This window comes from Corapipo altera, unplaced genomic scaffold, assembly GCF_003945725.1.
Source record: "Corapipo altera isolate COAL_440 unplaced genomic scaffold, ASM394572v1 24, whole genome shotgun sequence".
Taxonomy (NCBI): Eukaryota; Metazoa; Chordata; class Aves; order Passeriformes; family Pipridae; genus Corapipo; species Corapipo altera.
In genome coordinates this window covers 280,422-304,648 of record NW_020884903.1, presented here as the reverse complement: position 1 = coordinate 304,648, position 24,227 = coordinate 280,422, and the positions used below count along the sequence as shown (strand labels likewise).

The following is a 24,227-nucleotide window of genomic DNA, read 5'->3' as shown; positions in this document are numbered from 1 at the left end:
TTACCAAGAAACAGCAAAACCTCTCAGCCAAATGTCTCAATTTTGTAATGTAAATTCTGAAGGGATTAACAGCGTAATTCCTAAAAGTGTAAGAAGAGGCTCTGATCACCCTTTCTCTCAAAACCAAAAAAACTCAGAACCACAAGCATTCAGATTATGGCAAAGTTGCTTCAGAATGCTGTAGCAAATCTGCTTTGTGATCCGTACCACAAGAACTAGAGATACGATTATGAGAAATGGAATAAAAAGGAATGCCTCCATCTCACACACCCAAAGCACCACTCTCAGCACTCTTAAAAATATAGTGTATATTGTTTCCTTTGGAAACCAAGAATAACATTTTGATACAGAAAAAAGACAAAGACAGCACAGCCTCCTTCTTCATCCAGCCATGTTCTCACTGTGTTTTGAAAAAAAAGATAGGAAGATAAAAGAAAGAAAATAATAAATGGTTGCAATGAAATGTAATTAATGCAATATTGGCAGCCCCCCAGATCTGGTAAGAAGCATCACTCAAGCAAATCTACCCACATATGACATCTTGCTTTAAAGAAAACACTAGGATTTAAGTTTATAAGTTTTTTAAAAGTGGCATTAATATAGTACTCAGTGTCGAGAAATGGAGGCACCGAGGTGATAAAATAGACACATAATAAGATTTAAAGTGTTTAATGTGCAAGTCTTGGACAGAATGATTAATCTACAATACACTAAAATTTGAAAGATGGGAATTTCTTCTTCATTGTGTGTGCTCACAGTAGCAGGCAAAGTACTCAGTCGCTGAAGTACAAACATCAGTATGCTTAAGTGACTTATGCATCATTTTTAAGGCAAAAATAGGTAACAACACGACTGCATACAGTTGCAAAAGTATTTACACATATCATTAGATAAACAGTCCACTTCTAGCATGAAAATTTTAACTATGTACTTAATAGAGCAGTGGTTTATTTGAAAAGTTACCATTAAAAATGTAAATGTAATCTAGCTAGGATGAGTAGCACTGACATTTTACCTGGGCCTCCACACTCCCTGATCTTTGTCCCTCAGCCTCTATCACTGTAAGCCATCCTCTCTCCCTGCCCATTTCCAGTCTTATTACAAAGGTGCAGGTGTGCCTGAGCCACAGAGTGAAAAAGCTGGAATGCTAAAAATGTATGCAAAAGGTCCCAACAAGAAAAAAAAAAAGAAAAAAACAGATCCTGAGAAATAAAATTAATGGAGAAAAATAAAGCAGCTATCTGCAGGTATGCATGGATTTGCTCAGTCATCCTTGTCCTTTGCTCCATGTTTCAGGATGCGTGTGAACTCGATGTAGTTGAAATTCCCCTTTTTGTCGATGGGTGCCTCTCTGTACAGCTCGTCCACCTCTTCATCCGTGAACCTGTCTCCCATTGTTGTCAGCAGCTCCCGCAGGTAGTCTTCCTGGATGAACCCTGGAATGAGACATACAGAGAGACACAAAAGGGAAGCCGGGTGTCTTAGCTGGCTCTCCAAAAGCAGCAGGACAGACATGCAATTAACTAACACAGCATAAGCATTTGCACTGAGAGAACAAAATATTTTCTTAATTGCATTCTAAAGAAATTCCTTGACTGCAAAGGGAAAGGGAGGGAAGTTTAATGCATTTCATACAGATTTTTGAAAACAAGGCCTGACCTGCTGTAATATAATAACACCTATTTCCATTTCCTGATCTTCAACGGCTCAAAGTGGAAAAACAAGTTCCTGTCACTGCTAGTCTTCATTACACAAGCAGTTCTCTTAAACAAATTATATTTTTCTTGACTTAATTAGATATATTTGCACATCCTCTATAAACTAGTTTCCTCTTGGGAGTAAATAACCACCATTTGGCTCTTCGCTGATGCACAACAGCATTGCTGGAGGCAGTTTACGTGGATACAGTGAAATCCTGGCAAGCATCCAGGGAGTTTATAACAGAAAAGACTTTCAGACAGGACTGAGCAAGTTAACTCAGGAGGGAGGAAGTATGTTTACTGTGGAGAGGTAAAGGTGGAGAACCCAGTAAAAAAAAAAAGGTAGGAGATACTATTTACTTTATGCTAAAATATTAGCATACGATTTTTGAGGAAATTTATGAAGATATAAAAATGAGCATTTTCTAGGTATCTTCTGCTAATTCCATTTCAAGAGGTGGGCAGAACCACCAGTTGCCAAGTAATTCCAGGAAAATTTAGAGATGAAAAAAGGAATGTGCATAACAAATGGTAGATGGTAGAATGCAAAAACTGCTAAATGCTGAAATTAGACCGGCCATGTCTTTATAAGCACAGTAGTTCCTTCATATGAGAAAGAAATTGGTTATTGAACTGTAGTTGGAGAAATATCGATAACAGAACAGAGGAGGTAGAAGTATGTTCCAAAAAGAAGACAAGTAAACTCTGTGGAACAGCTGGAAATCATATGTAGACATCCACACCAACTGATGTATATTCAATTAGAATGTGATAAAAAAGTTCTACTTTGGAGAGATGAATAACTTAAGCAAACAAGAGTTCATTAGAGAGATAAAACCAAACAGGGAATTGGGACCAAAAAGCAGTCAATGAGCATGACAAATTAGCACGGTGGCGCTGCAGGGAAGGGAAACAAAAACATGTTTCAGCATATGCTAATGAAAACAGTATCATATTCCAGTGTAGACCAGCCTTTGGATACTGACTCCAAATCAAGAAGGCTAGCAGCTATCTCATACTTCAAAAACAGGGAGAATGTTCGGTTAGCTGGGCCCATCTTAATCAGGTCAAATATTGGAGTTCTTTGTGTAAAGAAGAGGAAAAAGCAGCTAAACAGATTAGACTGTTTCAGCAATCCTACAGAGACCAAGTGGTGATGAGAGATGACATAAGGATTAGTATTCAAAGAATGCAAGGCCTTTGGTGCTGCCTCGAGGACTTAATTGCTCCTGTCTGAATAGCTAGGTGTTTAAACACTGAACTGGGCTGCCAGACTAGGAATACATTAAAAGTTTTAGCAACAACAAATTGTAAAGCAAATGGGACTCCCACTCTCTCTCCCACACAGCTTCAGTGTATATGGGGAGTAACAAATAAATGAAGCAAAACTTCAGATTCAGCCTGTTGCAAGCAGCACAAAATAGATGACAATGCAGGATCAAAGAGCAGACAAAATCATTCCAAATGCAGACTGATACAAATTTTATACCAATTCCATAGTACTACACACAATAGTAATGCTGAAGCAACATACCCAACTAGATTGGCACTGTAGGAAACATAAGTAAAACGCAACAAGTACAACTGCCTTATCCTCATCAGTAGGATCTGATTTGTATTACTCTCTTTCAAAAGACGTACACTGATGTTGAGCTAGAAAATCAGGCCCATAACAAACACACATCTGGACACCGTGAAATGAAGAAAAAAAAAGTAAAAGAAAAAAGGTTGATATAGCTGGAAAGGCTTTTGTACATTTTTAAAAGGAACAAACTGATCAGAAGCCAATCTGAGAATAAAATGAATAAAGGGTAAATGTAACATGGGTTCTGTAAATACATCACACGTTATTTTGAAGAGTGCATTTTAACTATTATGAAAAAATCAATAAGAACAGAATAACAAAAATCAATAAAACAGAATAACTACCTCACATGTTTCCTGGTTAAAATTTGAGGATGGCATAAGACATAAAACAGACTATGGAACCATTATCCTCAAATCATCATAGGACTAGACCAAAACATTTACCACACAGAGTTGAAAGATAATAAAATCAATCTTATCAGTACATGGGTGCCCCAACTAGTAACTTATTGTTTACATAGACATAGAAAGTTCCTGTTCAAAAGAACTGGTAGCACAACCATTTTCTTTATATCATTATGCATAGGCTCTTGTTTTGGTGCACACAAAAAAACCCGCTGTAGCACAGTGAGTCAGGCTACCTGTGGAGAGAAAATAATTAACCTACTAACAGAACTTCCTTCTCTAGGAGATGGTAAAGAGATTTCCCTTGAGAGGGAGGAAGTCGATTAACATTTGAAAAGGCCTTACCAACAGAAAGCCTGTTTACCTACACCTCAGCAGGAAGGGGATGCTCTTTGAAAAGGCAAAAGGTGCTAAAATACACAGACTGAAAATAGCTGTTTGAAACAGAATAATATCCTTTGAAAGGTTCAGAGCATATATCCACAGGCTAACTTAAAATATTGTGATGGACAGTTGTGAGGAAAGTTATAGGTGTAGTGACATCTCTAGTACAGAGGCTACATAATTTCAACATACTCCTAAGACAAGTTCACAATATATCAAAGCGCTGATACTCTGTAATTCCACACAATTGCCCAAGGATTCATCCCCAGTTACTATATACTTCTCAGGAATCTCAGCCTCCACGAATAAATAAATAAAAGCATAAACTCTAACCTCAAGATTACAGGCACAACCTTGAAAGTCTGACATAGTAAAACTGAGCTCTGTGTTTTCCTTTTTCCCCTCATTTTGCTATGCAAGTCAGTCCCATCTGTCATTTCTACCTTCTAGACCCCACCCAGTTTTTATCTTTAGACCACTAAAGTAACAGCCCTTCCTGCAAGCTGAAAACAAACAGCTGTGGGTGAGGGCACTGCACATGACATTTGTTATCAGAGCCATAAAGTACACTCAGCAAGACAAGGGTTCAAAAGAGTTTAAGAAGTCTGGACGGCCTGTCTTGAAATATTAAACACTGAAGAATTCAGATGCATCTCCAACCTACTGCAGAGGTATGACAGACTTCACACTGTTACTTTTTCAATTACATAGAAAATCACACATTACCAATTTGAACTCATCTTATAGCAAATACATCTTGGTTTGCACTTTGAGGAACATACACACTGCCTAGTTAAAACACTCTTCAAAGCCTCACAGAAGAACATTACTACTAGTCCACAGAACTGACACAGAACAGCCAGAAAGCTTTTACTCTCATTCAGTAATAAGCCAAATTCTCATTACTTGATAGAATATGCCATCTAGGATTACTTCATTTATAAACGTGCAAAAATCAGCATGCTATTTAGAAACCTAAATAAACAACATAAAAAAACCCAAACCAACCCCTGCCAAGCAGCTGAATTTTACCCACGTACCTGTTGCTTCTTCATCAAAGCAAGCAAAAGCATTCCTGATCACATCTTCCGGGTCAGTGCCATTTAACTTCTCACCAAACATGGTCAGGAACATCGTGAAGTTTATGGGGCCTGGAGCCTCATTCATCATGGCATCTAGGTACTCATCCGTTGGATTCTTTCCTACAAATAAAGGGATTCATATTCGGCTTAGTTTTCAAACTAAAAGAGTAATGTCAATCGTGCAATACAAACTGAGACGCCTCTCATATTCTAAACTCAGGAATTTCCCTTAAACAGCACAAATTGGCTTGGCAAGCATAAACAGCAAAGGGACATTACCAAGGGAGGCGAGCATATCGTGCAAGTCCTCTTTGTCAATGAAGCCATCCCTGTTCTGGTCGATCATGTTGAAGGCCTCCTTGAATTCCTGAATCTGCGACTGATCAAACATCGCAAATACATTGGAAGTGGCGCGCTGAGGGCGCTTCTTGGTGGTCTTCGTCTTCGCCTTTTTGCTGGACATGTTGGCTGTTGTACACTAGGGAGAGAAGGAAATACAGTAAATGCAATAAGATCAGAGTTAGGACTTAAAAAAAAATGTACTAAGGTTTAATGATAAATTGCACCTCTAACACACTTCCATTTCCTCTCATCAGAACATATTTCCCTAATCAAGAAGGGAAAAAGAGAAGCAGAAGGTATGACTAAATGAAAGACAGGCTCCCAAACAGAAAGAAAGTCACGATTAGAAGACGCAGGTTGGACTTAAATTTTTGTCTTCAAAGGACCCTCACCCCAGTGGTCGCTGTGGGGACCCGGTACGGGACAGACGCGGAAGGGAGGAAGCGGCACCGGCGGCGGCGGCGGATGCTCCGGTTCTTCCTGGAGAAACCATCGTGCTCCTGAGCGGCGGGTGGGGACGACCGGCGGGAGAGGCGGCGGGGGGGCAGCGAAGCGGCAGCGAGGGTATTCCCTTATGGATCGCAGCCCATCCTACCTCCTCCTCGGCGGCGGCCGGCCCAGCACGTCCCCGCAACCACTTCCATCCGCCCCCCGCTTCTGTAGCGTTGGCGCATCCCGGGGGAAGTCTCCGCCGCCGCCGGTGCCGTCCCGTGCGCCGCCTGCAGGTGCCGGGCGGCGGGGAAAGGGATGGAGAGAGAGCCCTGCTGTCCGCGGAGAGGTGGCTCGGGAGGGCTTCTGCGGCTCAGCGAGTGCTGCCCGTGTGGTTATTCTTTTATATACATAAAAACTCTTCACACTGAAGGCGGAGCTTCGGTCCGTGCTCCTGAAGCCCGTGCCGGCGCCCGCAGCGTTCCCAAGTTCGCGTGGTGCCATAGCGGTGGGATGAACGAAGCGTCCTGATCTTTCGGTAACGTACTGCCCGGATTAACAGGTGTGAGGGGTTATCCTTACCTTTAGTCTTCCTCGTGTTTCGCTTCAGGGATCAGAAAAATTCTGCTTTGTATCTCTAAGTCTTCCAAGTGAGTACTCCCGCATGAGCAAGGCTTAGCCCCTCTTGCAGCCACACACTGTAAGACTCGTTGGAGGATTTATTTTTGCATAGCTTTTTTTCACGAAAACATTGCAAAGGATGACGCTTATTTTTCCGGTCTTCGTTTACTGATGTAGGATGTCAAAGAAATTGAGGAACAAGCTCTTTTTAGTGTAGGAGCATGGGGTCTGAAATTGCTTCAGAAGCAGTTCAGTTTTAGCCCACTTCTGCGTTTTTGAAATTTTTCTGAACGGAATACTTGTTTGTGTTTTGCATATTGAAGTCCCACATAAATCATTTGGGCATCAAGAAGCTGTTGTTTAGTACACAAAGAAGTCCTGAAAAGGTCAGATGGGAAAGATGCACTGCCGTATCATCATTCTTTGAACTCCCCCCCTACATGTTATCAGCTTTGTTGGTATACAATCTGTATCTTGGTAAACAATAACTCTTAAGAGGTAAAGACATTGGTTAGGCATTGAAATAAGTTGCCCAGGGAGTGTGGTAGGGTTATTGTCTCTGGAAGTGTTCAAGAGGTGTCTGAATGTGGCACTTGGGAATTATGGTGGTACTAGGTTGATGGTTGGACTCGATGATCTTGAAGGTCTCTTCCAACCTTGATCATTCTGTGAAAGATAAAAATAGATGTACAGGCTTTTGCTGAAATTAGCAATTATATTTACAAATGTAAATGGATTAATTTTAGGCAGTGTACCTACTGAAATGAATGTGTAATCTAATATGTAATCTAGAAGCTGCAGTCCCAAATTTGAAGGGAGATGTTTTAATTGCTAGAAAGCTCAACTTTCTTCCTCTGCCCTCCTCTGAAACCAGAAGAGTTACCTTGTGAGGTCTGAGAACGTGGTCTAATTAGCTTATAATACTTCCCCATTGAATTTTAATATCGCTCTTCTAAAATTTGCCTCAAAGTGCAATAGAAACTAATATTAAACTTTGCTGAATTGGAAACCTGTTCATGAAAAAAGTTCTGGGTAAAAAAATCCTCTGTGCTTACTAGACACGGCATGTAGTTTCAAGGTAATTATATGCAGAGTAAGAGTGGGCAGGAAAGCTGTAGAAACACCAAGATAGTAATAGAGTTAATAAAATACTCTATGATAATGTTGAACAACTGAATTGTGTGTTGAAAATCAATTATAAAAAGTTATTTGATCTCTTGATTTAAAGTTCTTTCATCAGTTACTTTAAATTGAACCCTACTGCAAACATGCTATTCTATCTTGTATTGTTTTCCAAGCTATTAAAAAGCTGTTATATGAAACCTATCACTGTGTGTTGTTCCCAGTGTTTAACTTTCAGAGATGTGAGAATAGGTACAGTAATATTACTCGCTCAATATGAGATCAGTTCTTAATGACAAAATTGTGTGTCTATGTGTCGCTCTGTCTTAAAGCTTTTGCCTCCAATTTGTTGCATCGTGGTGGAATGACTTAGAGGCAGACCATTTTCTGTGTGATGTGAGTCTAAGTAATGCTTTTACAAATAGTTGAATTTTACTTTATTCCAATATTCATTATACCAATAAAGAAATTTAAAGGGGGGGGGGGGAGGAAGATTTGTTTTGTGAGAGCGGGTTTTGGGAAGCCCAAGGTAGAACTGCGCAACACTGCTGCTGAGTGATTCATCCAGCCACCACACAGTGCAAAGTAGAAATGTTTCACTCTGGACAGAGAACTGCTCTGCAGAGAGACTGTGCCCTCCCACTGCCCTGTGTGCAGGCCAGGCACAGCGAGAGCCTTTGGGAGCCGGCAGTTCCCAGGCTATGTATTTTGGAAGGATGCTTGTGTAGGTGGTGGGGCTGTCCCACAAAATAGGGCCACCTTGTGATGAGCTTCAGTTCTGTGCAGCGTTTGTTTCGTGGGCTGGGAAAAATGCTTGCACTATCACATCACAGAGTGTATTCCAATTTGTTTATTTTTCAGTACCACATAATTTCCTACATAAAACATACAGAGTAGGAATAAATTTATACATTCTGAAAACACGAGTATAAAAAAATACTGAGCTCTTAACTCCTTCAGTTTTCTTCTTTCTGCTGCTTTTTTCTTCATTATTCCCACCTTCTTTTTCATTTATATCAGTCTTGTTTTAGAAAAAGTCCTCTTAAGCAAAATGTATAAAATGTTCCTATCCTTTCCATCTAAAATACTCAAGTACTTTAGTGTTGTTGAAATGTTTTCCTAGGATTTTTTTCTTTATATTGTCTAAAAACATTCAAAATCATCTGTTTCATAAAGTTCTAAGTCCGTTACACACAGTAAGCAATTTACAATAAACCTTGTCATTTAATTCTCTCCATTAACGGTTGAACTCAATAATCTTAGAAGTCTTTTGCAACCTCAACAATTCCATGATTCTACTTCCCCACCTCTGCTGAGTTACGATGACAGTACAAATATTTGTGATTAACTTGCTTGCTTAATGAAGCAGAATCGCTCTGTGTCATATGATGTTTATGAGTCTAATTAATGTTACAGGAATGGCTCACAGTAGAAGTCTGCCTAAATAGCGTGCCTCAGCTGCAAAGAGATGTGGATTCTGGATGTGGAAGACAGGGAGCAAAGTCTTGGCCATCCTTTGGCTGTGTCTGCACTGTTTGCTCCATGATGGCAACAGCCCTGAATGGGTGGGGGCCAGGAGACTGGTCTACTTGTGTACTGCTTGCTTGCTGCAAGGCCAGAAAAAATGCCAGGATCATCCCCAGCACCTGCATTTGACCGTGCACAGCAGTGAGGAGCAGAGCAAGCCTGTCAGGGTTGCTCAGGCTAGAGTTTTGCTCAACGTTCAGATCTTGCTGCCTCCTGAAAAGGTGAGAACCATGAAGATGGGGTTAAATGAGGTTGTCCAAGTCTGACCCTGATTTCTTCACAAGTCAAAATTGGTCTTGACTGGGGATGGGGAAGCCCAGCAGCTGTGGCCTCTTTCTTCTTCTTCCAGTTCTAGGTGGAGCACCACCAGGATGTGTCTACTGGTTCCTTGGATGCCTTCAACAAATAATAGATGCTGTGAGGTCTTCCCTACCAGGTCACTGGAGAGTTTTATTGTTTTGGGGTTTTATTCCCAAAACTTTGAATCATATTTTTTTTAAAAAAATCTATGCTTCCCATTCTTTTTGGAGGAGAGAACATACTGTGTGCTTTTAGCCTGTTCTTAAGGGGAAAGCAGCAGCAATGGCCATTTGCAGGTATTTAGGGAAGAATAAGAGCCAGGGCAGCCTATGATGTCTTCCAAGAATCCTCTCCCGGTCTCTGCTATTTTAAGTTCATGGAGGAGTAAGCTACCCTGAGCCAGGTGTGGTGTTTAGTAACGCACAATGAACTTCTTTCATGAGCTTGCCTTATATGTCATCCTTGACTTGATATAAATTTAGCATCCACAGTGTCCTTTATAGGTGTTTTTGGAGCCCTTTGTGAGGTTGCTATTTGTTACATGAAGGACTTTACCTTACTAATTTTGAACATACCTATTCTTATTTTATGCTCTAGACTTTGTATTGGAAGAAATGCTAATGCTGAATTGTGTGTCCACCTCTTTGTGTTACTTGTGCTTCTAGAAAGCTCTTGCATGTTCCATCTGCTCTAGCAGAGAGTCTCAGTTAGGTAATTTTTCTTGTACAAAAGCAATTCCATACCCTTGCTCATCATAGAAGTAAGACTGAGGATATGCATAGGAAACAAACAAAACAGTCTGAAAAGAGAGACTAGATGAAAAAGCATATGTGTGATTTTCACATTGAGTTAAGAATTAAAAATGTGTGAAAGTTAGATGGAAGGTTTTGCCACTTAAGAGATTTTTTTTTCTGAGCGTATTATCACTATTCAACAAAAGTAGCAAATGATAATTACAGAGGTTAGATATTGACAGCACAGTCAAAATTAAATATAAACACCCAAGTCCTAGGTCTAAACTATCATTTAACAAAAACATTTTGTCTGCCAGTAGTTTCACCTGGTATTTTGGCTCATCCTTCTGCCCTTCTATCCCTTCTTCCCTGATTCCAGCTGGCATCTGTTGTCTCTGTCATGCTATACCAAGTGCAGTGCAGTTATCAGTCAGAGTGACAGTCATTCTTTTTGAGATGCTGAGAGTGTCCCAGAGTTTTCTGGAACTTCTCCAAAAATAATTCCAGCAGTGTCATCCAAAGGAAAAACATTGGACAAGTTGTGAGTGAAAGAAGGGATTCTGAATGCATGTCTTTGCTTGGCTTTCTTGGAGGGCCTCAGAGCAAGACTGCAGGGTATTCCCTGTTTTCATTCAATGACCTCAAGAATAAAAATGGCTACTGCTTTCCTAGGTGATCCCTGCTACAAGGTAGATGCCAAAGCATGAAAAATAAAGGCTCTCAGAGAAAGATATATTCTTTCTCCAGACTGAAAATGAGAAATAGCTCTGTTTTGACTTTCTAGTAACTTTCAGTGTGCATGGCTGAGGAAAAGTCACTGTACTGCCACTTGTGCTGTATGTCCATCACTTGTTTTTTATCCTAGCTGGTAAGTTGCAATAATTCTAGCTGTCTTTGTGGGTTTTTCAGCCCTTTTTGCACTAATTTTAATCAGAAATATTGCCAGACACCGTGATTCCATAATGTTGATGTCTGAAATGCAAAAATAAGTGTTGATAGGTATTCTTAATAAGGAGAGTGGGAGGCCTCCAGTCTTTCAAAGACATGTAATTAATTCTGCTTAACCTAAGGTTGTACATATGTGCCCTCTCCTCATGTGTAAAATTAGAGTTGGTATCTGTCTGACAGCATGTATGAACAAATATGGATGAAAATGAAATTAGCTCAATGCTTGGCTGAAGGTCTAAAATACTATTTTAAAATATACCCAGAAAATAAGAAGGAGCATAATTAGTCAGGTGTTTGACATGAAAAGTAAGGTGTTAGTGGTTTACTTATTAGCTGATGCCAGCTCAAGTTTGGTTGACTGGTGGAGCAATTTCAAAATCAGCGTATTTCTTGTGGGGTGGCAATATGTTGCCAGTATAAAACCTATTGTGCTAGAGATAGTTAGCTCACAATTAAGGAAGAAATCAAAAGAGGGAAAACCCCTAGTATCTGTTAGATCCAATGAAAAGTCAAGGTTCAAGTTACTTGTGTCTAATGTCAGCTCTTTTTTAGCACATACCAAGACAGGGCTCACAGGCCTCGTTTTACACCCACTCACTTGAATATGCTTGGCAGAGGCTGGAAGTTATTGTGAAATGCTGGCTTTTAACTCTCAAGGCCTATTCACAATTAAAAAACAAACCAGAACATAGTTCAATATTTAGTGAGGTTGTACTCACTGATACCCTAAAATAGTCAAAGAGAGGATTAAGGATTAAATAAACCTTGTAAAACTGAGCAGTGACAGTTCACAAGAATGCTAAAATGACTGTTGCTGCCACCATCTGCTCCTTTAGGCACCCGTATTAAAGTCAGTCTTGAGTTGCCTAATCCTATAGTATGTGTAACTGACTTTCAAGCTTTATCAAAGTGCAAGGCTGGTTTACTGAGGGATTGAATCACAGCCGCGTGGCAGAGGAGTCTGCATGGAGCAAGCAGTTGGAATTTTCCAGGAGGCAGTTTGATTTCCTGCTCTTATGTTAATTACATGCTGCTGACAAACAAATAAACATATTCCTTCAGATTTATTACATTGATAAAAACTGCCTGACCCCCCCCTTAAGACCTGTGATGCAATGCCTGTTATGTATGGCGTCTAGGGAATATGACACGTTTGGTCTGAAAACATTCCTTGGCAGTATTTTTTTTTTTTTCTGAATTGTTGAAATTTGCCATACAAGTTTTTTTTTCAAGGTCTAACACAGGGATTCCCAAAGAGCATGCTACCAAAGAAGCCTGCCTGCTCCTACCCAAAATGAGTGGTCCCAGGGTATGGGGAGCAATGTATGTACAGGCCCACAGGCTTTAGAGGAAAGCAGGAAAAGCTGACATGTGCTGCCATTTTTTTTTTTTAAGATGAAATTTTTTCTATCTAATATATCAAAAGTTTGGGAAAACAGTGATCTCTGTGGAGTTGCTGCTCAGAGCACAACAAAACATGAGTTGTGTGGAGTTTGTTTTTTTTCCCCCACTATTACTTTCCAACATTTCATGTTAACTTATTGTTAAGCTGCATTTTGAGAGGCATTTACTGATTTCTTTTTGCCTCTGTATTGTTCTTGGCTTCTGTAATACTGTTTCTGAGTTACTGTCATCCTAAATTGTTTTTCCAAAGAGGGAAGTTATCTAAAAATATCAGTAGCATTTGAAAAATTAAGTAAGAAGCCAAAATAGGAGCATGGGTACATAGGCAATACCAATGGCAGGTTAACTGCTGATGTCTAAAATGTTCCTGTCTATACTTTGATTGTTACTCACCTGTTATTTGGACTTACAGTCAGAATGCCTTTGGGACAGTAAGAGAGCTATTTGTTGTTGTTTGCAACTCCCCATGAACATCCCAAGTAATAAGTTAATAACACTCCAGACAAGAAAAGGCCATGAGAAACATGTGATGACAAGATTTCCGATACTTTCCAGCTTTTGGATCAAATGCACTGGTCAGGAGGCAAAGGCATGCTGTCACTGATGTCCTGTGCCAGGATGGGGCCCCTGTGCTGCATTCATTTCTCAAGATACGACAGTGATCCTAGAAACAAGCGATCTAAAGTTAGTTCTTAGGTCAGTGGTGAAATGGATCCTTACTTCTGAGTGTAGGGACACCACCTCTGTGACATCCATTAGTTGCTGAGCTAGTATAATAAGCTGCCTTCATGCTGTGAAATGTTTCAGTCATCTGATCACTGTGCAGTAAAGATGGATTTATTTGCTTAGATGCACCATAAAGACCAGAAACAAGTGTAGAATGTGGGGAAGAAAAGGCAGGAGGCAAACATCCACTGGCAGCACTTCACACAAACATAGTCCTCTTTGGAGGTTTCTCATGCTGCTGCAATAGCTCTTTGGCTTCATTTTGACCTCTGTGTATGTAGCCTTAGAACAGGGTAAGTGGGTCACGTTAAAATAAATCACTGCTTTTCAATAGTGCTTCACAGGGCATTATGTATCACTGTAGATATAAGACTATTAAATGTGTGCATCAGCCTATGAAAATAGTTTTTCATCATAAGCTTAGTCTGGCGTGGAGCTTGGAGACCATTATTTATGAACCCCAAGGGACAAAATATTAGGTTCCAAGATTTTGGCTGCAAAACGGTAAGTCTAAGTCATCAGAATTTTAAGCTGTTTCAGTGACCAAAGTTATTTTTATTTTTGGAAGTGGATTAATGATGACACATCCCTACAGCCCTTGGCACGCAACCTCAGCTGTCAACATTCCTCGCTGCCGCGCTACAAAATGCATCCAATGGTCTTATATGGTCTCTTGGCTGGGCCTGTTGGCCTCATAGGCCGTCAGTGGTTAAGGGGTTTGCACCCACTTGCAGGTTAACTGGTCTCCTACAATACAATACACATACCAAAGAAACCTGAACTTGAAAGGTTTGTTGTTAGTTATACTCAAACATCCTTTGGAATTCTTTCTCAATAACGCGTCTTCCTGTGTAGGTATCTTTCCATCAGTACAGTTCCCTGCCTCTCCCTCTACAGAGAGGGAACATCCAGGAATGTTCCTTGTCACACAAAGCAGCTACACCCCACATTTCAGCTTGGCTGCTCAGAAAACTAGAGCAGCAGCACAGAACATTTTTTAAGTGGACAATTTCCTCTCAAGGAGAATAGCATGTTCTCCTTTATGTAACTCATATTTATGATTTTAAAATCAGCACTTCAAAACTTATTTCCAGCAAGAAAAATGCAGCCAGCTCACTTGCTGATTACTCAGTGTAAAATACCAGCACCTAACACTTACAGAGAAAATAGGATCAGGAAAAGAAGGGTTTGGGGATCCACTGTTCCTAACAGAAGAAAACTGATCTCTGAATCTTACACCATTTAGACATTCAAGGGGAAAAAATAATCAATAGTCTTCCACCTGTCCTTTGTGCAAGCTGCTTGCATATATGCACACAGTATTGAATTGCACAGGTGTGACAAGATCAATCTAAAGAAGTGACAGCATAACTTGTCCTTTGCCTTAATTTACATAGCAACATTTCAACAAGACAGTGTTTCCTAGATCTCCACTCTGTTGTCTTTGTCACATGGCCACTGTTGGTGAAAACTTCCATGCATATTTACTTGCAAACTACCTTCCAGAAATATCAGCTGTTGCTAGAACCTTGCAGGCATCCCATGAAGAAATACCTCAGCAGCCATTACTGAAGAGCACCAAGATAGTTAAAAAACAAACTTTTGAAAAAAAAGGAGCAGCTGTGGCAACCTGGAGTAGTGTAGCAGAGAACATAAGTCTGTGTAGAAGAAAAAGAAAACTTGAGGCTAAATTCGTTGGCAGATAAAACACAAATAATGGTTGAAAACTCCTTTTAATTAAGCCCAGAAGTGAAAGAAACCACCAAAGAATAAAAAATAAAATAAAAAAAACCAAAGTATATGCTAACTGTGTATACTTTGTCAACTTATTTACAAACCTAATGCCAGAGCATCTTCCAGAGCTGCCATACTGGGAACACAAGCAAGATTAAGTAACCAAGCCTTTGTGCTAACATATGAGAAGAGAGACAAACCCACCTTACAGTATAAGCTGTCAGAACCTTTACACACCCTTGCGCTGAAGTAAAATTCCTACTCCTTGTGGTCTTAAGTCATGTGATACAGCTCAGGACATGCTTTTTAATCATCATTTGAATCGATAAATAAACAGGCAAAATAAATTCTTAAGCCTTCCAGCTTGCAGTAGCCAAGAGAATGAGGCACACAGGACATGGTCATAGGAAGAACAGAACAACCTCCCCCCTTTCTTTATATTTGAGACAACAGCATCAGCACAACCAGTTTTGAATGAATGACTGTGCTTGTTTAAAATTCATCAATATAGCTGAGGAATATGTATGATCTTTTAAAAAGTGAGAGGAACTTCAGCACATATAGGGTTTTACCAAGTAATCCTCAGAACGACTGTGCTCACATTCTCACATGCAAATACAATAGCTGCAGAACAATAAAGCTTTATATAGGCTTTGTGGCCGTGTATTGCTGTTAATTAGTGCCAGCTTGGATTCCTTTGCACAAGCTTCCTTCATCTGAGGGAAAAAATATGCCTAATTCCCACTTATTGCCAGCATAAAGATTTAGCAAAGAGGAATGTACACTTTTGACATAAAAATATTGCTATTCCATCAGTATTAAAAGAAAACAAAAGCTGGGAATGATGTTGGCTTAAGAATCATAGATGTTCCCTGCTGGCCATGAGGCAACTGTAACAGTCTTCCCTAACCACTTCTTTGGTTAACTACTTACACTAGTCAGATCCCACTTCAGAAACCTGAGATTAAAGACTTCTACAGCTACAGCTGCATTTTTAAAGATGCCAGCACATCCTGCTAGGAGCATTTCAGAACCCTGTGACACTGAACAAAACAGTATGAAAATGAGTTTTTCAACTTGACTTGCAACTGCAAGTAAAATACAATGAACACACCTGCATTTGTAAATGCACAATAGAAATGTCGTTCTTCACAAAAGATTTTGAGGTATTTTATCTATATAGCAATCTTTATTTCAAAATGGCATTTATTACAAAAATGTAAAAATCCAGCTAAACCAGAAATATTGAGATTATTTTCCTGGAGTATCAACTCCAGGGATGTTCGTCCCCATATCCTTTTCCTCACAATATTTTCCCCGCTTCCAGTCTGATTACACAGGTGCAAATATGCCTAAATGGCCTGGAATAGATAAATACATTGAGAAAGGCAAAAGCTGTAAAGCTAAATGCATGCAACAAGTTCTATCAGGAATAAACCCTTAAAAATAAACATGAGTGTAGAGATAATCTGCAGGTATCCATGGATTTGCTCAGTCATCCTTGTCTTTTGCTCCATGTTTCAGGATGCGTGTAAACTCGATGTAGTTGAAATTCCCCTTTTTGTCGATGGGTGCCTCTCTGTACAGCTCGTCCACCTCTTCATCCGTGAACCTGTCTCCCATTGTTGTGAGCAGCTCCCGCAGGTAGTCTTCCTGGATGAACCCTGGAAACAACACATGAAAACATAAGAAAGAGGAATTTTTATATTTCTCTGCTAATACACTGGTGGATAACTTCTTTCTTTGAATTCTTTCCTTCAATTAAAGATACCTACAGTCTTTGTTTGCCAAATGAAAACAAAGCCATTAAAGACTATTACTAAAATTGCCAACTAATTACAAGCATTCAATCCAATCAGGCAACTTGGTTTGCCAGGTCTCACTAGTTCAAGTAAAGGCCATTTTATGATTTCCCGGTGGTGTTCCGAAGAATATAGAAATTTGTCAGTGTTCATATTGGCCCTCTTTCCCAACAGCAGGGCTATACTCCCAGTAGTACCAAGAGCCTTCTAACAACTCTATATTTTAAAAATTAAAAAGGGGATCTGTTCATTTTGAACATTCCTAATGAAAACCACAAAAAAAAAAAAAAGTCATGGAACTTGACTACCTATGTTCAACAAGTGCATGAAAAAGAAGTTTGAAATATTTCAAAAATTTCAGTTTCATCTTAAATCAATGACTGAACTCAGGTTTACTGGACTGCGAAGAGTAAGTTTTTGGCAGTGCTTATTAAACAAGCAGCCTTCTATAACTTGTGATTGCTTCTATCACCACTCTTGTGAATCACACAAGATTTTTCTTGTATTCATTTTCTTCTCCCTTGAGTTCAGCTTAACAGAGGGAAGGTGGATACAAGTTGCTGACAGAAAACAAGTTCTTCATAAAAGCACAACAGCTTTGAAAACAAAGATTCTCCGTACAAAGTTGCCCTGAAGCTGAAATTTAGGTTAGGAATAATTTAAGACCCTTGTTCCTCATCAACATCCTTTTTACTTTCTTCTGTCGTGAACAACAGAACTGAACTGACAGAAATTTGGAATTTTTACAGAGATTGAAAAGGTAAAGTTACCTGATGGGGATACAGGCATGATTTTTAGTTTGCAGAAATTAAAAGTTTGAGAGTTAAAAAATTCTTCATGACTTCTATGTACACAAGTATTTACTGTTACAGAAGTAAGTAGAAGGAATACACGTGCACTGTTATTTTATCCACATACCTGTTGCTTCTTCATCAAAGCAAGCAAAAGCATTCCTGATCACATCTTCCGGGTCAGTGCCATTTAACTTCTCACCAAACATGGTCAGGAACATCGTGAAGTTTATGGGGCCTGGAGCCTCATTCATCATGGCATCTAGGTATTCATCCGTTGGATTCTTTCCTACAAATAAAGGGATTCACATTCAGCTTAGTTTTCAAACTAAAAGAGTAATGTCAATCGTGCAATACAAACTGAGACGCCTCTCATATCCTAAACTCAGGAATTTCCCTTAAACAGCACAAATTGGCTTGGCAAGCATAAACAGCAAAGGGACATTACCAAGGGAGGCGAGCATATCGTGCAAGTCCTCTTTGTCAATGAAGCCATCCCTGTTCTGGTCGATCATGTTGAAGGCCTCCTTGAATTCCTGAATCTGCGACTGATCAAACATCGCAAATACATTGGAAGTGGCGCGCTGAGGGCGCTTCTTGGTGGTCTTCGTCTTTGCCCTTTTGCTGGACATGTTGGCTGTTGGTTCTAAGAAGACAGAAGCATATCCCAGATTTAGCCTTATTAAATCATATCACAAGTCCTTGAGGAAAGGATGGATAAAGGAATATCAAATTCCATGTTGTCAGCAAATACGCCAAAGTACACATTTACTTTGGTACCTCCTGCTCCATTGCCTTTCATTTAGATTTCACTTGCTATTAAAGTATAAGGTCTTTCAGGACTCAGCGGCTGGAACCGTAGGCCAATAGCAGGTTACATAAAAACTCCAAATCAAATCACAGCTTTTGAAATGAAATCACTCAGTGTTTGTATTGCTGATTCAATACTCCACACCTGCATCTTCCACAAATTGAGATGACTACACACTCAGCAGTTTGGGAGGCACTGTTGACCTGCACCGTAGGAGGATATGGGCTCCTCAACTAGAGTAGTGGTTAAATAAATCAGGCAGTAAGCTAAACTAACAATTTGGGAGGGGAAAAAAAATTTTATTTTAGGCTCTGAAAAGCATTTGTTAGAACAGCTGCTGTTGAGAGCAAGAAACCACTGACTTGGTTCAGAAGCTCTACATTGCTATTCTCTTACACAGTGGAACACAACACACACGCAAATGCCAGCACACTCTTTTTAACTGAATTAATGGCATAATAGGTACAAATATCTGGAGACTGTTTCTTTTAAATTATCAGCCTTTTAAAACATCTGTATATTCTTGCAGAATCTTTAGAATTTTCACGTATCACAAATATACCAATTTCATTTTTTCCGTTGAAACTGTCAAAGAAATAAACATCGTGGCTTACATGTTATAACACTAACATACTCAGGGCAGAAGTGAGGCTTTCAAGTTAATGGCATCTATTTAGCTGGGCAGATACGTTTAGTGTTCAGCTACAGTTGGCGGTACAAACCCAAAAAGCTGAGTCATTCACTGAAATGCAAACACGAAGACCTCAACATTGCTTTTGGATAAGTTAAAGCTGACATGTTGTTTCCCAAAGTTTGATAACCTCTACTAGCATTAGATAAAAGTAAAGCATGATCCATGCTGCTATAATCCTTTATTATGCCCAAACTGTTATGCAAACTAGATTCCTTCCATCCTTGATTTTGAATTTTACAGGAAGCACCTGCAGCAAGTGTGCTGAAAGAGGACAAATTTAAGCTTCACCTTTATCACAAGTGAATCACAAAAATAAGTAATCATAAAAATAGCAACATTCTGAAATTTACATTAAGTTTTAGTTTTATATCTTAGAAAAAAATATCTGGTCAGAAACGCAATGCTGGTCAGAGTCACAGCACAGTTCTGTTTCTCAGACAGCCTCCTCAAAGACAGAATAATTTCTGTTAGACTCCTGCAAAGCAAGACTGAAATCACTAACTGGGATTCAGCCTTAAAAAAAAGGGAGCAAAATTAAGCAAAGTAACTCCCTTACATAAGCAACCCAATATTCAGGCAAAAAGCAGTTATTTTGTTTGTTTGTTTTTAACTAAAAGGAAAGATATTTTACCTTGCTTTGTATCAGATACCTGACACGCTTTACCGAGCACCTGGATCATAAAAGGAAATTCCATGGTTATGTCCTTCTCTGTCAGTCCACAAAGACAGTTACTGATTTCCCCTGCTAATTCCACACTTTTAAATCCTACATGCATATACAACGTTGTTCTGACGTACAAAACAAACCATTATGTCCCGAACTAAAAATAGCCTGTGAAATGCAACTGCGCATCATTCAACAACGCAGAAGTTCTCTTCAGTGCACTCACTAACCACAAGCTATCCGAGATGTCTGGCCTCCATAACAGTTCAACAAATAAATGTGAACTCTTGACATCGAGATATTTATGAAGACAGCTGACAACAAAGGTAATTTGCTTTCAAGCTGCAGCCAAGGGTTGTGCATGAAGTCGGTGGTTTTCTCACCTCAGTAAAAACCCTCAGGCAAGTTCCTGTTAAATGCTGAATTACTGATTAAAAGTTCCACTACCCAAAAATAGAGTCAAACAGTTTAAGTAACTGTTCTCTGAAATAATTCACAGTTTTTGGGATATGGTCCATTCCAAGTAGACGAAAAAGTTTACTTTGCACATGCTGTAAAGGCAGTGTTTCCAGCAAGCCACAAGCTGCCACTCTCTCACCTACAACTCAATCTTAAGCAAGAGGACGTAACAGAGACAGGCTGCCAACACATTCTTTTTAATTCTGTTCAGAAGATTGCTGTATCAGAATATTGTACTCGAGAAGATGAAAAATTTGCCAACACTTGCATTACTATTTTCTAAGTTTCTGTGAACCAGGCTTGGGAGGCAGCACAACTCCTTCAGTTCCAGAGACCTGTCAGCCTGAATACAGAGAAACATTAAGTCTTACAGGACTGTGGTGCCTTTTAGCACAGGTTTGGTGCAGCTACACTGGAGATGCTGCACTCAGCTCTGGGAAACTCTGTTAGAAACAGGGTGGTACAGTGGAACATGTTCAGAAAACCAAAGTCATCAATCCAGTTAGCCAAAGAGATCAATTTATAATTTAAAAGTTCCAAAAGTGTTTACACTTTGTGTTATCTCTGTATATAGCAGTGAATGATGTAATAAGGCAGAGCTAACCCCATTTGAGTCAAGCACTAGACCCCCCAATTTTAGAGAAAGTAGAATTTAATCTGATAAATTCACAAGGTATTTAAAAAAACAACAACAGAAAACACCACCAAAAAGCCCCCCAAACAAACCAACAAACAAAAAAAAAAACACCCAACAAAAAAACCCCACACCTAACCGCACGCTTTTATAATTGAAATAGGGTAAGTACAGGCTGCAAGTAGAATTTCAGTAGAGAAAAAAGTGGAAATACTTCACATTAGATAGCACAAGTCATGACACACAGGTTTAGTCTCTGTTGTTTAGTATTATGATGCACTGAATGGTCTGGTCTGGGCCTTGTTTTGGAAACTGTCCAAGACAATTCTAATGTAAGACTTAATGTAAGACCTTACCTTAGACTCCTCAGAAGATATTTCTGAAAACTTAACCTCTCTTAAGGAACATTTTTCAAATATTAAAAGAAAAAAAAAAAGGTAGTAAAAGCACTGTGCTGCTTTGTGCTGCCTCTGCATTCATTTGCTCAGTCAAGCAACAGCAGTGGATATCAAACCACAGAAGCACAGAAAGTCATCTTACGGTCCCATCCTCTGGGAAAGTGATAAACCCTTGGAGAAGACAAAACCAAGCAACTAAAGATATTCAGCCAGACAATAAGCTGTGAAAATTTACAACCCACTAACAGTGTGCAGGCTGAACCTGTTCAGAGGCAGGGACCAAAAGCTGCACTTTGGAAAACACCCTCACGTTTCAACATTGTGAATATTGTAATAACTGTGATGCCTATCACTCAAAATTAAAAAAAAACAAGCCACCACACAATAAATCCCCACAACCCATAGCCAAGAAAGTGTCCACATGAACTAAGATATAACATCAAACTCAAAAGTCAGCCTCAAAGCTAAAGCTTAAGTTCTGTCCACATAATCCATTACAGCATCACATACAGTCATGCATCCATCACAATCTGGCTGGTAGCAGGAAGAGATAAAACTAAGGCATTCTGCAGATCTGTGTCAAAGCTCAATAAAGAGCAGATTACACCCTACACCACTGCACCAGTCTTGAAAGCCACCTTAACACACTCCTCACTGTTTCCCAAACCCCTTAGACAGGAGTCACGCTTGCCTCAAAATCCAGTGCCTGTGAGTCAGCCTGCCTGCAACAGAGAAGGCTCAGGGTTATCACTCTCTGTAACTACCTGAAAGGAGGTTGTGGCCAGATGGGGGTCGGGCTCTTCTCCCAAGGAAAAAAGTGACAGGACAGAAGAACACCACCTCAAGCTTCGCCGGGAACTCTGGGTTAGAGTTAGGGGAATTTCTTCACAGAAGGGGTGATTAGGCTTTGGAATAGACTGCCCAGGGAGGTGTTGGAATCACTGTCCCTGGAGCTGTTTAAGGAAAGACAGGACATGGCACTTAGTCCCGTGGTCTAGTTGAAAGGTGGTGTTGGGCTCGATGATTTCAGAGATCTCTTCCAACCCAATTGATTCTGTGATTCCGCGACCGAGGGACCCACCGCACTGTCCCCAGTGTCTCTGTCGCGGCCGTGTTCATTCCAAACGGTGTGCAGGCAGGCACAGACCGGGGACCTCTCCCGAGACCTCTTCCTCTTCCCAGCGCTGCATCCCCAGCCCAGCCCTTCCCGTGCTCTAACAAAGCCGAGGAAACAGCCGCTGAGGGGCGATGCGGCCGGGAGGCAGCTGACCCCTTCCGACAGGGAGCCAAAGAGTATCTTTTAACACCTGTTCCCCGAAACAATGTCCAGGGATCTCATCCCTGCTGGCGCTGCAGCCCCTGCCCGCGGCGTCGCGCCCCGCCCGGCTCACAGAGCATGGGCCGCGGGCCCCCGAGCCGCAGTCGCCCCCAGCCCCGGCCAGCAGGGCGGGTCCCGCCGAGGAGGAGCGGCAGCACCGAGCGAGGCCCGAGGGGGGCGAGGCCGCAAGCGACCCCCGGCACCGCCAGCGACCCCCCGGCTCCTCAGGCGGCCCAGCTCGGCCCTGCCCCAGCCGTCACGTCCCCCTGGCCCCAGACTCCCGGGTGGACCCCCCGGCTCACCTGGCGGCGGCGGGAGACGATCCCAGTGGCAGCGCGGCAGGAGCGGCGGGCGCGGCACTTCCGGAGAGCGGAGCAGCCGCCGCCCCGCCGGGGAGGAAGGAAGCCGTGGGCGAGACCATCCGCGCGGGAGGGGAGGTAGCGGGGAGGCTCGTCGCTCCGTCGGCCAGGCGCCACGAGCCGGGCAGGGGAGAGGACCCGCGGCGACCCGTGTGTTTGGCGTTCCTTCCGAGCGGTCTTCGCCATCTCCGAGAGGAGAAGGTCGGAATCTCGGACCCGGCCCCTGTACGTGTCTCCCCCCTCCCCGGCGCCACGTTGGTGCAGCGCGGTGCGGTCACCGCATTCCAGGGGCGGGGGGCGGAGGGAGCGCGCTCCTGCCCTTGTAAGGCAACGGCGGGAGTTTCCTGCGCGTAGAGGGGCGGAGCCGTATCTCATCGCCCCTCCCCTTCCCCACCCCGGAGGGGTGGCCGTCGCCTCCTTTCCCGTGGGTTTGTATCCTGTCCTGTCCCCTGCCGGCGCCGCTTCGGGTTCCACCGTGAGCTGCGCGTCCCTCCCGCCTTCCAGCGCCGCGGAACTGCCGCTCGCCGGCCTCCTGCACCGCCTTCTCGAGGACCATTGTGCAATTAGGGCTGCATTGTGCATTGTGCAATTAGGGCTGCCGCTGTCTCAGCTTCCGCTTTCTGACAGGAGCAAGTCCCGTTCCCAGCACTTGTGACTGCTCGTGGCAGCGCGGTGGGGGGAGGGAGCCAGTGACACGGAATCACAGAGCCACAGAATGGGACAGGTTGGAAGGGACCACAGTGGGTCCATCCTAGAGGACATATCACAGTATTGCATCCAGTCAGTTTTTGGAGCCTCTCCAGTGAGGGAGACTCCACACCCTCCTTGGGCAATGTGTTCCAGTGCGCGGTCACCTACACAGTAAGGTTCTGCCTCATATTCAGGTGGAACTTCCTGTGCATCAGTTTCTGGCTATTACCTCTTGTCCTATTATTTGGCACGACCTGAACCCACCCTCTCGACGTCTACCTTCAGATACTGACATATGATGTACCCTCTCAGTTGTCCCTTCTCGAGGTTGAACAGGCCCAGTTCCCTCAGCCTTTCCTCGTAAGAGAGATGCTCCTTGATCATCTTTGTAGCTCTAAACAGCCCCAACATATGTAAAAGTACATGGTATGGCACTGTCCTGCAGGATGAGGAGGTGCTGTGTTGTAACAGCTGATGGAGCTGGTACGTCTGGAAGATTCACAGGATCATAGAATATCCTGAGTTGTAAGGGATCCACAGGGATCAAGAAAGCAAAACTCCT

The 24,227-nt window shown here is 41.7% G+C and overlaps 2 protein-coding genes across 3 annotated transcripts; both read right to left on the bottom strand.

Moving 5' to 3' along the window:
• Positions 1 to 653: 653 nt before the first annotated feature.
• LOC113950708 (myosin regulatory light chain 2, smooth muscle minor isoform-like) lies at positions 654 to 6,003 on the bottom strand. The gene is made up of 4 exons (XM_027650814.1): positions 5,893 to 6,003; positions 5,438 to 5,636; positions 5,117 to 5,278; positions 654 to 1,436 (listed from the first exon to the last, which is right to left on the bottom strand). Exons 2-4 carry the CDS (start codon positions 5,619 to 5,621, stop codon positions 1,264 to 1,266), a joined length of 519 nt encoding a protein of 172 aa, XP_027506615.1. The 5' UTR covers positions 5,622 to 5,636; positions 5,893 to 6,003; the 3' UTR covers positions 654 to 1,263.
• A 9,022-nt stretch (positions 6,004 to 15,025) lies between these two features.
• LOC113950707 (myosin regulatory light chain 2, smooth muscle minor isoform) lies at positions 15,026 to 23,049 on the bottom strand. Of its 2 annotated transcripts, none has more exons than XM_027650813.1 (4): positions 22,919 to 23,049; positions 18,087 to 18,284; positions 17,766 to 17,927; positions 15,026 to 16,709 (listed from the first exon to the last, which is right to left on the bottom strand). In XM_027650813.1, exons 2-4 carry the CDS (start codon positions 18,268 to 18,270, stop codon positions 16,537 to 16,539), a joined length of 519 nt encoding a protein of 172 aa, XP_027506614.1. In that variant the 5' UTR covers positions 18,271 to 18,284; positions 22,919 to 23,049; the 3' UTR covers positions 15,026 to 16,536. The 2 variants fall into 2 exon arrangements, with proteins under 2 accessions (XP_027506614.1, XP_027506613.1); XM_027650812.1 differs by lacking the exon at positions 22,919 to 23,049 and adding an exon at positions 19,775 to 19,934.
• Between the last annotated feature and the right edge of the window lie 1,178 nt (positions 23,050 to 24,227).

Coding starts and splice junctions, on each gene's coding strand:
- LOC113950708 (XM_027650814.1), bottom strand. CDS start 5,621: ATGTCCAGCAAAAAGGCGAAGACGAAGACCACCAAGAAGCGCCCTCAG. Junction 5,279..5,437: donor CGATATGCTCGCCTCCCTTG/GTAATGTCCCTT, acceptor CTTTATTTGTAG/GAAAGAATCCAACGGATGAG. Junction 1,437..5,116: donor CTTTGATGAAGAAGCAACAG/GTACGTGGGTAA, acceptor GTCTCATTCCAG/GGTTCATCCAGGAAGACTAC.
- LOC113950707 (XM_027650812.1), bottom strand. CDS start 19,919: ATGCATGTAGGATTTAAAAGTGTGGAATTAGCAGGGGAAATCAGTAAC. Junction 17,928..18,086: donor CGATATGCTCGCCTCCCTTG/GTAATGTCCCTT, acceptor CTTTATTTGTAG/GAAAGAATCCAACGGATGAA. Junction 16,710..17,765: donor CTTTGATGAAGAAGCAACAG/GTATGTGGATAA, acceptor TGTTGTTTCCAG/GGTTCATCCAGGAAGACTAC.